The sequence below is a fragment of the Vidua macroura genome, chromosome 16 (assembly GCF_024509145.1).
Source record: "Vidua macroura isolate BioBank_ID:100142 chromosome 16, ASM2450914v1, whole genome shotgun sequence".
In the NCBI taxonomy this organism is placed as follows: domain Eukaryota; kingdom Metazoa; phylum Chordata; class Aves; order Passeriformes; family Viduidae; genus Vidua; species Vidua macroura.
Window position 1 is genome coordinate 14764433 of NC_071586.1, and position 14836 is coordinate 14779268.

Consider the following 14836-nt stretch of genomic DNA (forward strand, 5'->3'; position numbering starts at 1 on the left):
TGCCCAAAGAGCCAGGATGTGCCTGGAGGGAGCTGGGATGTGCCCAGAGATGTGCCTGGGGATGTGCCCAGGGATGTGCCTGGGGATGTGCCCAGGGATGTGCCTGGAGGGAGCTGGGATGTGCCCAGGGATGTGCCTGGAGGGAGCCAGGATGTGCCCAGGGACATGTCCAGGGATGTCCCCAGGGATGTCCCCAGGGATGTGCCCAGGGATGTGCCTGGAGGGAGCCAGGATGTGCCCGGGGACATGTCCAGGGATGTCCCCAGGGATGTGCCCGGGGATGTGCCTGAAGGAAGCTGGGATGTGCCTGGAGGGAGCTGGGATGTGCCCAGGGCCGTGCCCAGGGCCGTGCCCGAGCAGCCGGGCTGGGTCAGCGATCCCGGGAAGGCAGAGGGGCTGCAGCAGGGCGGGAGCAGAGGGAGAGCAGCCCCGCACAGGCAGCACAGGCAGAGTCCCAGAGCTGCACAGCCCCAGCTCTGCCCATTCCCAAGCCCTTCAGGAAGTTTTACCTCTGTTGGCAGCACAGCAAGGAGCTCTGGGCTCCTCCCAGTTCACATTTTTAACTCTTAGAGGGAATTTTAAGCCCCCAAATTGTGTTGAGGGCTCACTGCACACCCCCCCACCCCCCCCCCCCCCCACTGCTGCTGGCACGACCAGAGCCGTGGGCTCTGAGGGAGAACGTGGGTGAGGAGGATTCTGCTCCACGGGATGTGGGCACAGCCACCAGGGATCCACTGCTAATCCCAGCAGGCAAAGCACAACCTGTGCCTTGGGGTCTCTGGGAAATGGGGTTTGGGATGAGACTGCCATCAGCCAGCTGGCAGATTTCTGTCATCATGGAATGGTTTGGGTTGGGAGGGACCTCAAAGCCCACCCAGTGCCACCCCTGCCATGGCAGGGACACCTCCCACTGCCCCAGGCTGCTCCAAGCCCCATCCAGCCTGGCCTGGGACACTGCCAGGGATCCAGGGGCAGCCCCAGCTTCTCTGGGAATCCCATCCCAGCCTCTTTCCACCCTCCCAGGGAGGAATTCCTTCCCAGTATCCCAGAACCCAGCCCCCTCTGGCAGTGGGAAGCCATTCCCCTTGTGCTGGCACTCCGTGCTCTGTAAATGCTCTCTCTCCATCAAACACAGACAAGTTTCCCTTCAGCTGCTGGTTTGAACTGGTGGAGATGAAGGAGGGGGAAAAAAGCAACCATCAAACAGATGAAAAAAGGAAAATCCCAACCTTTCCTCCCCCTGCTTTTAGATGCTGGCTAATACTTGAATCTCACCTCTCTGCAGAGTATTTCAACTTTGCTTGTGGTTCTGCTGACATGGAAATTAATGAAGCCCCGTCCTCCCCTGGCTTAAAAGCATTTTTAGTTGCCATTACAATTCCCAGCTCCAGCTCCTCCATTACAATGCTCTGCTTGAAACATTAGAAAGCCCTAATGGGGTTATTCATGCCTGGAACAGAGCAGCTCTGTACCTGCAGCTGCCTGGAGAAACAAGCAGCAGGGTTTGAGAATTCCCTGCTTGGAGACTCTGAACACTCAGGGATACAGCACCCAAAATTTTAGTTCCAGCTCAAGCGATTCTGCTGGATACAGGGAGGGTTGTGGCACTGAGAGGGTGTTTAAATTGAAATATCACCATGTGCCACCCTCTAGAGAAAGGTTTGCAGTCGCTGCTTGGAAAGGCACCTCTGCTGGGGCTTAAAATTTCCCTCATCCTTCCACAATTCCCAGCTCTGGTGGGAAAAGCCTCGGAGGAACAGATTTGTGGCCACTCTCCTCTCATAGAGCTGAAATCAGGAAAAAGCATTTCTGAATTCTCAATTTTTGGGGTCTTCCCCAAGGGGCACCACTGAAAAGCACTCTGCTCCCAGCTAGAGCTGGGATTTCCAGCTTTTCCAGCTTTTCCTGCTCTGCTTTCAGCCCCCAGTGTCACCCAGACCCTCCTGCAGCCTTTGAAGCCCAGAGCTGGCCTGGCAGGCAGATCCAGGAGGGCTGGGTTTGGATGCCACAGGCAGAGCAGATCAAGCTGATCCACGTGTTTTTAATGAAAATCTTCAGTCTGGGGAGGCTGCTTTGGGTCTGTGTCTTCTGAGAAGCTCATTAAAAGGCTGAGAGCAGCAGGATTGTTAAATTACACTTGGATGTAATGGATGGAGCAGGGGCAGCGTCAGGAAAAATATTCTGGCTTATCTTGAATTTTTTTTTTTTCCCTTCACATAAAAAAGTTCACGGAGCAGTTCTGCCTTTAAAACCACATCAAATGCATTTCTCAGTGTCCTCACCCCCTGCCCTCTGCTCTCCTTGAGCAGAGCTGCCAATCCCTGCAGCAAAGGGGGATTGAAGAAATGGGAAAGAAGATGGGAAAAGAAGAAATGTTCTCAGATGGGAAAGAAGAAAAGTTTTGACAAGATCTGAGGTGGTGACAGCAAAGAATTGGGGTCAGAGGGACAATTCTGCTGAAAAATCACCCCAAAGCAGGTGATGACTCCCCGTCCCACCTGAGGAGCTGGGTCCTGCTGCAGGGCTGTGTCCCCCATGGAACAATCCCTCTGCTGAGCTCCAAATCCTGGATCCAGCCTGGGACTGGATCAGCTCAGTTTTAACCCATTCCCAGAGTTGTGTTTTCCACAGAACAATCCCTCTGCTGAGCTCCAAATCCTGGACCCAGCCTAGGATTGGTACCTAGAACCACCCAGCTGAGGTTTAACCCATTCCAGGGCTGTGTCCTCCATGGAACAATCCCTCTGCTGACCTCCAAATCCTGGATCCAGCCTGGGACTGGATCAGCTCAGTTTTAACCCATTCCCAGAGTTGTGTTTTCCACAGAACAATCCCTCTGCCAGGCCCCAAATCCTGGCTCCAGCCTGGGATTGGCACCCAGATCACCCAGCTGAGGTTTAACCCATTCCCAGCCCCAAGCCCAGCCTGCCACAGCTCCGTGGTGCATTTTTGTGTGGGCAGGGACAGATCCCCCAGCCCTCAATCCCCAGGGGACATCACAGACAGGGGACAGGACAGACAGACAAGGTGCCAGGCAGACAGCAAGCCCAGAGGGTGCATTTGTGGCCTAGGCTGGATTTTCCTCCTGTTAAAACACAAATTCTTCCTCCTCTCCTGGTCTGTCCAACGCTGGGAATGCTGACTGAGGTCAAAGCAGGGATCTCTGTCAGCCTTCCCACATTCCTCCCTCCTCTCCCTGGCGTGACCAGGCTGCTCCACAGGGGTGACACAGAGTGCTGGGACACATGGAAGCAGTGGAAGGGACACGTGGAAGCAGAGGAAGCTGCCAGCTGCTGTCACCATGCAGATCCCACAGCTCCACGAGCACACACACGCTGCCCACAGTCACAGCTCACATCTTTCTGAGTCTGCCACGGTTTTTTCATCAAATCCATTGGTCACCTGAATCACCCAGGAGGTTCAAACCCCTCCCAATCTATAGAAAAAAAAAGAATCCTTTGAAATGGAAACAGCCAATTTCCCAAATATGTAGCAGATATTCGGGTTCACCTTGTTAAAAGCTCCAGTTTGGATGCCAGGCTGTCCTTGCAGGTAGAGCCAGACAGTTTTCAGGGAACCTTCTGGAAGCCCAGCACATGGCCAAATGTTTTTCACTTCTCAGCTGCTCTACTGACTTGATCCCCTTCCAGAAATCTGTCCTCCTCCCTGTGTGCTCTCCATGAAATGTTACAACCCTCATCAGTGCAATGGCTGGGCTGAAATAGCTCCTTGGAGGTGGTGGATAAAGAGGGACAACGTCACTGTGTCCATCACTTTGACAGGGACTGGCTCTTTCTGGTGTCTGAGCTGTGGAGTCACAGCCAGGCTTTAATAGGATTTATTTCCTAATCAGGAACTGAGCTGTGCCTCCATTCCTGTGCCCCTCTTTTCTCTAAGGATGCTTAAAATTGCTTTTTTTTTTTTTTTTTAATTTCATATAAACTTCGAGTTTACCCGAATGTCTTTTAGGTCAGCACATTGGGGTAGAAGCTGCACAAGGAGGACCCCTGGGACCCTAAAACTGATTCTCCTCCCTGTGCTGGAAATGCTGCCTTCAGTACTTCCACCCTCACACTCCCAAAACAGAATGGGAAAAGGGGAAGGAAATTGCATTTGAACTCTTGGAAGTCTCTGGAGGCACTCAGTGTCTGAGCTGGATTTCATTCTGAGCCAGGCACTGAACTCACTAAAATCAAAAGGGCTTGGCCCTCCCTGTGGTGTCATTAAGGTCCTGTGGGGACAGCAGTGCCACCACTTAGTGCTGAGGTGTCCCCTGGCTCTACCAAGGAGAGGGGCTGTGAAGGACACAGCTCCTGCCCCAGGCCTGCAGGGAAGCAGGGAATGGGGTGGGATTCCTCCCAGCACAGCCTGTGCCGTGTCCTTGGAGCTGGGCTGCTTTTCCAGCTGGAAATGGACACCTGTGGCTTGATGTGTGGGACACAAGCAATTTGTCACAATATTTGGTCCTTCCAGGAGATGACATGGCCAGGCAGAGTCACAGCACTGCTGCAAGCAAACAGGGCCAGAAAAGCTCAGCCTTACCTCTGACTAAGCTCAGCTTTGATCTCAGTGGCCAAGCCAGGTTTGCTCACCCCTCAAAATGCCTGGCAGGCTCTCCCTGCTCACTGAAACTTCTTGGAAAGCTTGCTTTCCTGGCAGTTTTCCTGGGAATACCCTCCCAGGGGCAGCCTGCCTGGGGGAGGTGGGAATGGACAGGTTTGGGGCAGGAAAGCAGCACAGGCCCAGGTGGTTTTGGGCTTTGATGGTCCCTATGAGATCCACTGAGAAGGAGATTTTGGCTAAAGGCTTTTTTTTGGCTAATGGCCCTGCCCCTGGCCAGAGTTCCAAGGACAAAGCAGTCCCAGGACTGGAGGCCCAGCCTGGAATGGGACGAGCATCTCTTGCCATGGACATGTTCCCAAGAGGAATTCTCCCTGCTGTCCCCAGGCCGTGGCTCTGCCCGTGCCCCCATGCAGTGTCTGTGGCATGCGGGGCCATGCTCCAGGACTCCCAAACAGCATCAGCACTGGTTTAGGTGAGAAAAGAATTCCCAAATCAAACCCCACCGCCATCCTCAGGTGCAGGCGGCGCGTTAAGGCACGGGGGAGCCTCGGAGTGGCCTCCAGGCACAGGGGGAGCAGGGAAGCTGCTCAGCCCCGTGTCCCTCGTGGCCTTGCAGAGAGGACTCTGCTGGAGGAGCGTTTTCCCCCCCAGCCAGGCGAACAGGTGACATTTCCCACCAGGACAATCCCAAGGTGTCACCAGCCCGAGCCTTAAGGCACCGCCAGAGAGGTAACGAAGCAACACAACCTCGTGAACCCCAACAAAAAAATAACCAAAAAAAAAAAAAAAAAAAAAAAGAAAAGAAAAGGAAATCTTGCTTTGGGAGCAGGCAGGGCTCAGAAAGATTTTGGTTTGTAAGGCACTCTACCGACCAGACAGGTACATCTCCTTACTCCTGCGCTTTTTCTCCAGGCGGCGCAGCCGCTTCTCCTCCCGGCGCCGCGCCTCCTCCGCCTCCTGGTGCTGCCGGCACTTGTGGAAGTTCTCCACCACCACCCCCACGAACATGTTGAGCACGAAGAAGCTGACGATGAGCAGGAAGGAGATGAAGTAGAGCAGCATCCAAGGGTTGTGGTTCTGGATGGGCTGTTGGGGGGAGGGAGAAACGAGGGAGAAGCGGCACAGAGCGGGTGGGTTGAGTCAGTTTTTTGGAGCAACAGGTTGTGTGGGGAGGAGGGGAGGACTGGGAGGAGGGTTTTCCCGAAGTATTTTCCTCTCATTCACCTTCTCACTAAGATTTTACAGTTTGGTGCAAAACCCACCCAAAACTGCCTTACAGGATTTGATTATTTTGGCATTTATTTCACACAGCTTCGGCTAAATCTCAGTGGATGAGCATCATCCCACCAGCAGGATTGTTTCAGCTAAAGATAGGCTCCAGATTTTTAATTTTTCAGATGTGGGCTCCTGCTTAATGTTTCTCAGTTGTTACCAGATCTTCAGAAGTGGGGGAAATGAAGTCCAAAGTGTTACTGTGGCTCTGGGTGGGTCCTACTCATGCGAGACTCGACTTCCCACAGAAAACGCCACGAAACTCACAAACTGAATGCCTTTTCCACAACATTCCTGGTGGTTTCCCATCCTCAAGCACCCTCATTCTAATTCATTCTACATCCCCTGATGTAGGGCACGTCAGAGCTTGTCCTACATGGGAAGCAGCTCCAAAAAAATGGAAAAGCAGCTTCAAAAAACAGAAAAACCGTCAGCTCAAAGAGCAAAAGGAACCTCAAGGAGGTTCTACAGCTCTGCTGCTTCCTGGGATTTCAAAAACCCTGGAGTGCCCGGGCCTGGGGCTGGAGAGAGGAGCACAGCTGGGCTCTGCAGGACAGGTACCTGTTGGTCGATGCCCACGGCGTCCAGCCCGTCGTACATGATGTTCACCCAGCCGTCCTTGGAGGAGAGGACAAACAGGGACATCAGGGCCTGCAAAACCAGCAGAAGGGGTTGGTCTCGCCTTTCAGTCCCCCAGAGAAGGAGCTCCCACCTCCTCCTATGGCCTGGCCTGCTTTTCAGCCATATAAAGCAATTTATGTTCTTCATTTGCAAACAGAACAGCAAGAAATCTCGAGAATAAAAGGGGCAGTTGAGGGATTACGTCCCAAAGAAGTGGCTTTAGGACAACACTCCTAAAACCAAGGAATTGTACAACCAAGGCAAGAGATCAAAAGTTGATCTGATCCATATTTACACGTTTAGGGTAAAAGACAGAGATTTCCAGCTAAAATCCTAGAATGACCAAGGATGGAAAAGGCCTCAAAGATCACCGAGTGCAAATATTAACCCACTGATAGATGACTGCAACATCAATTTTGGAAACTTCCTATGATGGAGGCTCCTCACCCTCCTAAAAACACACATTTCAAGTGTCCATCCATGAAAAGGTGGCACAGGAAACCCCTGCAGGGAGGACTTTACCTGCCCCAAATTGTCGAAGTTGTACTTCCTCCGGACCCATTTGTAGTGAGCGTTGGTGCAGTCAGCCTTCGTGGTGATGTTTTTGACATCAGGGCCATCACAGTAGTAGAACTTGCCTTTAAAAAGCTGCATTTGAGAACACAAATTTAAAAAAAAAAAAAAAAATTGAACAAAAAATAAGCAGCTTTGAAAAGTCTGTTCTCTGATCTATCTTTCATTCCTGCAGTAGGGTTCATCAGGGAGGTCTGTCTGTTCTCCTAATCCTGAGATCCTTGCTGGGAGCAGCTGCCAGCCCCACCCTGGATCATTTCTCCTAAAGCCTGGCTCTTCTTCCCAAACTGAAATCTTCCTTTGGAGGCATTTCAGCTCATTATTTCCACCTCAACCCCAGCGGGTGAGAAAAGCAGCTTCTCTTTCACAGCAGTCACTCACAGGGGAGGGAAACACTTTACCTGGACCCCTAAAATCCCAAAGATAATGAAGAAAGCACAGCAGATGAGAACAATATTCCCAATAGGCCTCAAGGAGGAGATCAAGGTTTCCACCACCAGCTTCAGACCTGGGGCTCTGCTGATGACTCTGGAAAAAAAAAAAAATAGACAAGACAACGAAACTTTTAACTTTTATGCATGCCCTGTTATCACCCTGCTGCTTCTCTGCTCTGTGGGGCTGGCACAACCCTGTGGGCAGGGATTTCTTCAGACAACCAGAACATTCCCAATCCCAGCTGGAATTCAAACAGGGACAGGAGGGCAGAGTGAGGAGGGGAGACTCCCTGCGGGCAGCACATCACAGAGCTCCCAGTGTGGGAGGTTTGTACTTTGCTCCAGGAGCCTGATCCCAGCCCAGGGACAATCCCTCCAAGGGCTCTGATCCCAGCCCAGGGACACAGGCAGGACCCTCCTTCCTCTCCCAACACGTGAACATCTTCCCAGTGGGTCTGGAGAGCACGTCTGGTGCTCCTCCTGCAGTAGTGGCCATGACAACTTTCCAAACAGAGTCATTCCAATCTGTTTCCTAATTAGTTCCTGAACTGGCTCTTAGCTAACAGAGCCTGTGATCAGCAGCTGCACAGCTAAAGGGCCAGGCCCGTTGGGAAGCAGATTCCTGGTGTGCCCTGAGGCAGGATTGGGGTGTTAGGAGGAGCAGGAGTGTTGCTTTCCTGGAGGAGAGCCTGGGGAATGCACTGCCCTCCCCTGGGGCCGTGGCAGTGGAACCAGCCCAAGCCAAGCTTTCCTCCAGGTGGGAGTTTGGCCTGATGAAGCATCAAAGCTGATTTTAGGATGGGCTTGTAGAGGGTGAGTCCTTGCAGGGAGCTGCAGCTCACGCGGATAGTGACGCCTTGTGCCTGCCAAGCCCAGAGAAAAGCGTTTTGTGCTGCAGCATTTCCACAGGGTCTTGTTTGAGAGAAACCACGTGGAGACTGAACTGCACCTCCAAAGTGCTAGGAACGGTCCCTGGAGCCACCCTGTGCTCAGTGAGGCCGTGGTGAGAGGTGATGAATTCCTTTCTATTCATAGGATCTGGCCTAGTTCTTCTCAAAGACCAATTCCCTCTTCCCCCCTTCCCTTTCCTGATGAACTGCCCGAATTCCATTCCCACTTCTGTGGGTCACACACGGTGACTCGTCCAGGGTGTCCTGGGGAGCCAGCATTGCCAGGGGACGCTGGTGTCACCAGCAGAACAGCGAGGAGCCAGAAACACTGATTTCCTTGTCGCTAAGGTGACACAGAGCACAAAGAGCTGTTGTTCTTGTGGTCTAAAAGATTCCCTCTTGCTATCACTCTCACAAGCATGGCTTTGTCCCAGAAAGTTTCCAGGTTTTTGGAGGTGACTGTCTCATTCCCCTGAAATTTCAGAAAACAAAATGCTCCTGTTTCTTGCCAAGCAGGATGAAACCAGAACAGCGGCTGATCCAAATCCCCCCAAGGCATTATCCCTCTTCATTGCTTAATCATAACCAAAATACAAATTATCTTTACTCCTGTTCTCATACCCTGGAAGCTCTGCCCTCCTGTGCCTGGCTGAGGGAGCAGCTGCTTTGCAGGGATGTTTGGCAGGGTCAGGAGAGCAGGGAAGGATGCTGGAGCTTATCAAATCCTCATCAGCACCTGTTCAACTGCAAATCCCTCTTTGCTGGGGAATGCCTGTGAGGCTGTGCAGTTGAAGAAGGATTTGGGAAGAGTGATTTGGGAAGGGCTGATAAAACTGCAGCGTGGAGGAGGCTCTGACTGCCCTCACTCTGGATTCTGACAACACCTCTCACTCCAAGCTCCAGCCGTGTGTGTCTGAGCTGGAGAAGATGAATTGGAATTCCTTTCACTGTTTTCAAACAGTTTCTCACCGAGTTTAGAGATCCCCAAAGATGTTTCTACCCGTGTTGTATTTCAGTTTTTCGAGGTATTAAGCAAGACCTTGTGCATTTCCCAAACCCTCTGATTTATCAGCCCGTACCGGAGAGGTCTCAGCGTCCGCAGGAGCCTCAACACACGAAGGACTCCCAGGATTTTGGCTCCTCCTGCTGATGCCATGGACACGATGATGTCAATGATGGACACAAAGACCAGCACTCCATCCAGGACGTTCCAGCTGCTCTGCAGGTACGTGTTCTCCCCAGAGAAAAAGCCAAGAGCTACCACCTGCAGCCAGGAGAAGGGAGATGTTGGAACCTTCACCCAGATCGTAACTCTGGTCTTTGCCAGAATTTGCTCTGGGCCATGGGATGAAGCTCTAATTACCTTAACCATCATTTCAGCCACGAAGATGGCAGTGAAGATGTAATTAGAGACACTTAGGAATATCCTTTCCTGGAAAACGCGGAACAACAAAGAGACACGAGTCAGAAAGCCAGCATTTATCTTGTAGGGTCTGGTCCTCAGGAGATGAAGATCTGGGTGGGGGATGGAGGAAGGAAATGCCTCTCACCGTGCTCAGGGGGTCGATGTCTGGTCTCTCCAGAGCTATGGTGATGCAGTTGAGGAAGATGAAGACCAGCACCACGTGGTCAAACATTTTGTGGGCAATGACCTTCTGGCACATCGCTCGGAACCTGGAGAAAGGTGGGAAAAACAGATCCTTCAGAAGTTTGGGTCAGGAATAAAAAAAAACCCTCCTGCTGATGTGCCACCAGCACCAGCCCGGGTGGTGAGGCAGCATCTCCACAGGCTTCAGCCTATCATTAATTATTAATTATTACTAATGCTGGCTAAACCACTGACAGCAATGGGGTGAACCACGCCGTTCTGCCCACACCGAAGGAAAACTTCACCTCAAAATCAGGAACTGGATTTCTAAAGCTCTGAGGGATTTTTTTCCCAAGGGGAGACTGGCTAGGAATGCAATATTCCATTACCTCAAACACCTGCTGGGCTGGAATTTCACTGGAATTTCTTACCTGTTCTGTGGGGAGAACAAGTAGAGGGACCAGTCCTCGTGAGTCTTGCACCACTGGGGTTTGTAGGGCTCCAGGGCTTTGCGGATCCGGTAGCAGTAACTCTGGATAAAAAAGAAGGAAGACCTTTTCTTCCTCTTTTATTTTCCTGCCTCTTCAACTTTCACAGTGTTTTTGTGGAAGGAGGGGGCAGGAAATGGCTTTTTGTTGTGTCTGTAGGCGGTCAGAGCTTTTGGGACAGAGCTGTGGTGGCCATTGTCACATTTGTCCAAGAAAATAAGGAGGAAAGGGGTGGGAAAAGGGAAGAGATGGATAGGATAAAGCAAGACTTCTGGGAAGGTGTCATTTTGACACACAGAGTTGTGCCAAACCCAAAAAGGCCTCAAGCAGCCAAAAAGTTAAGTGGAAAACATCTCTTTTTAGGCTTTCAAGCTTTCATGACACCAAACAGCTCCTGTGAGGAAAGCCATTCATCTGTTGTGTCTGCAGCCCATTTTGGAGGAGGACAATCCCAGTTAGCCCAAAAATTAGGCATTCTTGGGAAAAAAAAAAGGGAAGTTTTGCCTCATGGGAATATCACAGGCCTAAAAAGACCTCTTAAAAAAGGGATTTTTCAGGAAGCAAAGCATCCCTCAGCTCGGGATCGCCGTTCCCAACCCCAGCCTTGAGGTGACAACACATTTCCACGTCGGATTTCCACCCATCCTTTTAGGAACGGAAAACCCGCTCAAAACCACGAGCCCCTCAGGACTCACATCCTCCACGTCGTCCTCGTAGTCCAGCGCGTCCTCCTTGTGCCCGTCCACCCTGAGGAAGAACTCGGCGGGGCCGTGGCCCGTCTTGCCGTTGCAGCCGCGGAACTCGGCGGGCAGCAGGGCGGCGGGGCCGGGGCCGAGCTGGCGCACGGAGGGCACCCTCAGCAGCTCGGGCAGCTCCTGGGAGCCGCGGTAATCCAGGGATTCCGCCCGGCGCGGCGGCGAGGGCCGGCTCAGCGTGCTGGACTTGGCGTCGTCCGAGTCGTCGTCCGTGCTGCCTTTGCCCTCCCCGGACAGCAGCGATTCCCGTTCTCCAGACTGGTTCTTCTTCTTGAGGCTCGGCGCCCTGCCCAGGCTGTTCCAGCTGGAGCGGCGGCTGCCCCAGTTGCTGCTGGCGGCCCAGTTGGCGCAGGGGGAGCTGCGGAGGCTGGACTGGGAGAGAAGGGAGACAAGGGAGGGGTTGTTTGCCGGAGGAAGACGAAAGATTGGGGAGTTTTGCCCGGGTTGGTGAAAGTCACGGCCTCCCCTTCCTGCGTGGTTTAGTGTTGCCCTGATTTTTAAAGGTGTTTTCTTTTGTAGTTCTTTTGAAAGTTTTAAAGTTATTTTAGAAGTTTTCCGTGCCTTCTGATATTTACGTATTTCCACCGGAGTTCTCACACATGTTCAAGTAAATAATGATTGTTGTGCATGCTTTGTGGGAGGAGAGAATTGATGGGCTGTTGGTTTGACCAGCGTGGTTGGAGAGGTGGCAATTCCACCCTCCAATCCACTGCCACTTTTAGAACTCTATGTATTGCAAGGTCAGAAATAAAATTTGCTCTTTTTCTCTTTTGAACTCACCAAGCTTCTGTGTACTCATTTTGTGTCCGATAGCGACGGTTTAGGTTGCTAATTTGAGGTTTCTTGGCTAGTGCGCTAATTAATGTGGCGCTTCCAAAGCAAAAGAAACAGAGGGAAATTCACAACATTTATAAGTTTTTACATGTCTGTTTAGGTTGTTAATTTGAGGTTTCTTGGCTAGTGCACTAATTCATGTGGTGGGTTTACCTGCTTCCCAAGCAAAAGAAAAAGAGGGACATTCCCAACATTGATACGTTTTTACATGTGTGTTCATGAAGAAGTGTCAGCTTTCTCAGTATTTAACAGGTTGTTAATTCTCAAAGCTAATTACTAATTGGTTTTTTGGTCAAACACAAAAGAAACTGCTAGCAGCTTCTCTCAAAACATCACTTCTGTGATGCAAAACCAACACAGCGCCACTCCAATTCCAGCCTTGAGATGGGAGCACCCGGCCAAGGCCACACTGAAGGTGGTCCTGGACCACACGTGGAGCACAGCCACCACCCCTCTGTCCTGGTGACTCCCTGGCAACACCAACTCTCCATAAAAATGAACCCAAAGACATCAATAAGTGGCATTTTGCTGAACTTTGCTCGCGTTCCGGTAGTTTCAGCTCACAACTTCCCTGCCTTCCAAAGGGAACACGAGTCACCCAAGTGCCTGGTGGGAATTGTGCCCCTCTTTCCATTACGTTCCTCCCACTTGCTGTGTGAGGCAGTGGAGTGAATGTTCCTCCTCTCCACAAATTTCAGTGCGTGTCGGCACACGTGGGCAGGTACCAGGCAATTCCCAGCATGACAGAGCTTAAGGTCAGCACAGAAAAGCCAGGAGGAAAACTCCTTTTCTCTCCACAGCTTCCTCCCAGCACAAACCAAGGCAAACCTTCCTCCTCCTCTGTGCTGGAGAGCTCTCCCCAGCCTGCTTCATCTGCCTCTGGCTGGTGGCACTTCCACGCTCCCCGAGAAGGGATTGGAAGGATGAACATCCCTGTCCAGCAGCTCGCAATGCCATGAAAGCCCAAGGCAAACAGCAGTCAGCTCTGTTTTCTTTTCAAAGGCATTAGGTTGACTGAGCAGCTTAGCAAGGGGGGTGGTGGCTGTGCCTGGGCGTGAGGTGCCTTCACGGTCTGCTGCCTTGATTTGAACATGATCTCGCAGCTCTGGAGCAGAGGAGTGGGACGGATAAACAGCAGCAGAAATCCACTCTGCCTGCTGCCTCTGCTCCCTGTGTGCCCAGAGCTGCCCTCCCGCCCCCCCCCTGCTGCAGGCACGGCTGCCAGAGCAGCGTCTGGCATCAGATCCTGGCATCAGGTGAACGTCACAACCTCTTAAGGGGCCCTGGGGAACTCAGTGCCTTCCAAAGGAATCGTGGAATTACGGAGTGGCTTGGCTTGGAAGGGACCTTGAAGATCATCTCCTCGTTCCAAACCCCCTCGTCCCTTGTTCCCTCGATTTCCCCTCCAACAGGGCTGCAGGACTGTCACCAGAGCTCAAGGGAAAATGCTCCGTTCCCCTGACACAGTGTAAATTCAAGATACAACCCCCAAACACCAGGGGGGCTGCAGCTCTCATCCTCACAGAACACCTGACAGCTTCTCCAAGACATCCCAAATGGCCGGTGTGGCTGGAAAAGATCCCTGCTCCTCCTCTGAGGGGTGGGGGGTAGCTGGACTCCTTCAGGTCATGGCTCTCCAGCGAGATGGTTTGGGAAGGGCTTCCAGGGCGTCAGGAAAACGCTGGATCCTGGTACATCCCTCTTTTCCCTTTCCACCTCACCATCCCTGGCTGTTCTGCTGTCACTGCCCTGCCCCAGCACTGCACACCCCAGGTCTCTTCTCCTGCTTTTCTACACGTTTCCCTCCTCCACCACCCTCCTTTTCATTTTCCAGCAATGCCAACCCAAATGTCTCACATGACCCTAAGCTGAGCTCAGCTGGTGCTGATAACACCAAACTTGTGGGACCAACCCCTGCAAGGGCCATCCCCTCGATCCTTGTGGGTCCCTTCTGTGGCAGGCACATTCTTCTCTCTCTCTCAGGATTTCTTCATAGAGGAGCACAGAGAGAAGAAAGAGAAAACAATTTCTATTTCTGCTCCTTGTTTTCCCCATGTGGAATGTGTTTAGAGAATTGCTTACCTGGGGGTGATTGCTTGGTTGGATTCTGGTGAGGACTGTTTGGGGCTGGTGGCCAATCCAATCCAACCCAATCCAATCCAGTCCAATCCAATCCAACCCAATCCAATCCAGTCCAACCCAACCCAATCCAATCCAACCCACCTGTGGCTGCACTCTCAGAGAGGATCACGAGTTGTGAGTTAGATATGGCAGTTAGAAAAGTAGGTTTGTAGTTTTAATATCTTACTTTACATAATATATTAATGTATTATAGCATAGTTATAATAAAGAAATCATTCAGCCTTCTGAGCTGGAGTCACACATCAGCGTTTCTTCCCCCCGGGTTCACCTGCATTTACAACACCCTTCCACCCCTTCCCACCACCTGGCAACAAAGACGCCCACAGTGCTCTGTGTCACTTGCTGGCCACAAGAACCTACCAAGGACTTCTGGTCGTAGCCCGTGGGGTCCAGCGAGGCGTTGCTGCCTCTCCTCGAGTCCCCGAGGGCGTGCAGGGAGTCCAGGTGTGGGGAGCACTTCGGGGTGGGCATCGGGGTGGCCGCCGTGCGCATGATGATGGGCGGGGGCATGGCCCCCCTGCCCTCCAGGTGCCCGTTGGGGGTGATGGCCAGCGAGTACATCTTCATCTCTGCGTGGAAGAGGACACCATGTGAGGGGACACCGCTCCCGGGGACCTCCAGGAGCTCTGCCAGCTGGAGCTGTGGGGCAGGGGGATCCCCCCACGGCGTTGAGAGG

General features: G+C 52.3%; 1 protein-coding gene across 2 annotated transcripts in view; it reads right to left on the reverse strand.

Moving 5' to 3' along the window:
- The window catches only part of CACNA1H (calcium voltage-gated channel subunit alpha1 H), a 111812-nt gene that overhangs the window by 27033 nt on the left and 69943 nt on the right, over nucleotides 1-14836 (reverse strand). The window contains exons 14-23 of one of the 2 annotated variants that reach the window (XM_053992163.1): nucleotides 14521-14729; nucleotides 11125-11556; nucleotides 10373-10473; nucleotides 9904-10027; nucleotides 9717-9785; nucleotides 9433-9617; nucleotides 7431-7557; nucleotides 6979-7104; nucleotides 6397-6486; nucleotides 5457-5649 (exon numbers count right to left, since the gene is read on the reverse strand). In XM_053992163.1, the coding sequence (XP_053848138.1) occupies nucleotides 5457-5649; nucleotides 6397-6486; nucleotides 6979-7104; nucleotides 7431-7557; nucleotides 9433-9617; nucleotides 9717-9785; nucleotides 9904-10027; nucleotides 10373-10473; nucleotides 11125-11556; nucleotides 14521-14729 (1656 nt within the window). The remainder of the gene's footprint in view (nucleotides 1-5456; nucleotides 5650-6396; nucleotides 6487-6978; nucleotides 7105-7430; nucleotides 7558-9432; nucleotides 9618-9716; nucleotides 9786-9903; nucleotides 10028-10372; nucleotides 10474-11124; nucleotides 11557-14520; nucleotides 14730-14836) is intronic. The other variant, XM_053992164.1, reaches the window with a different exon arrangement.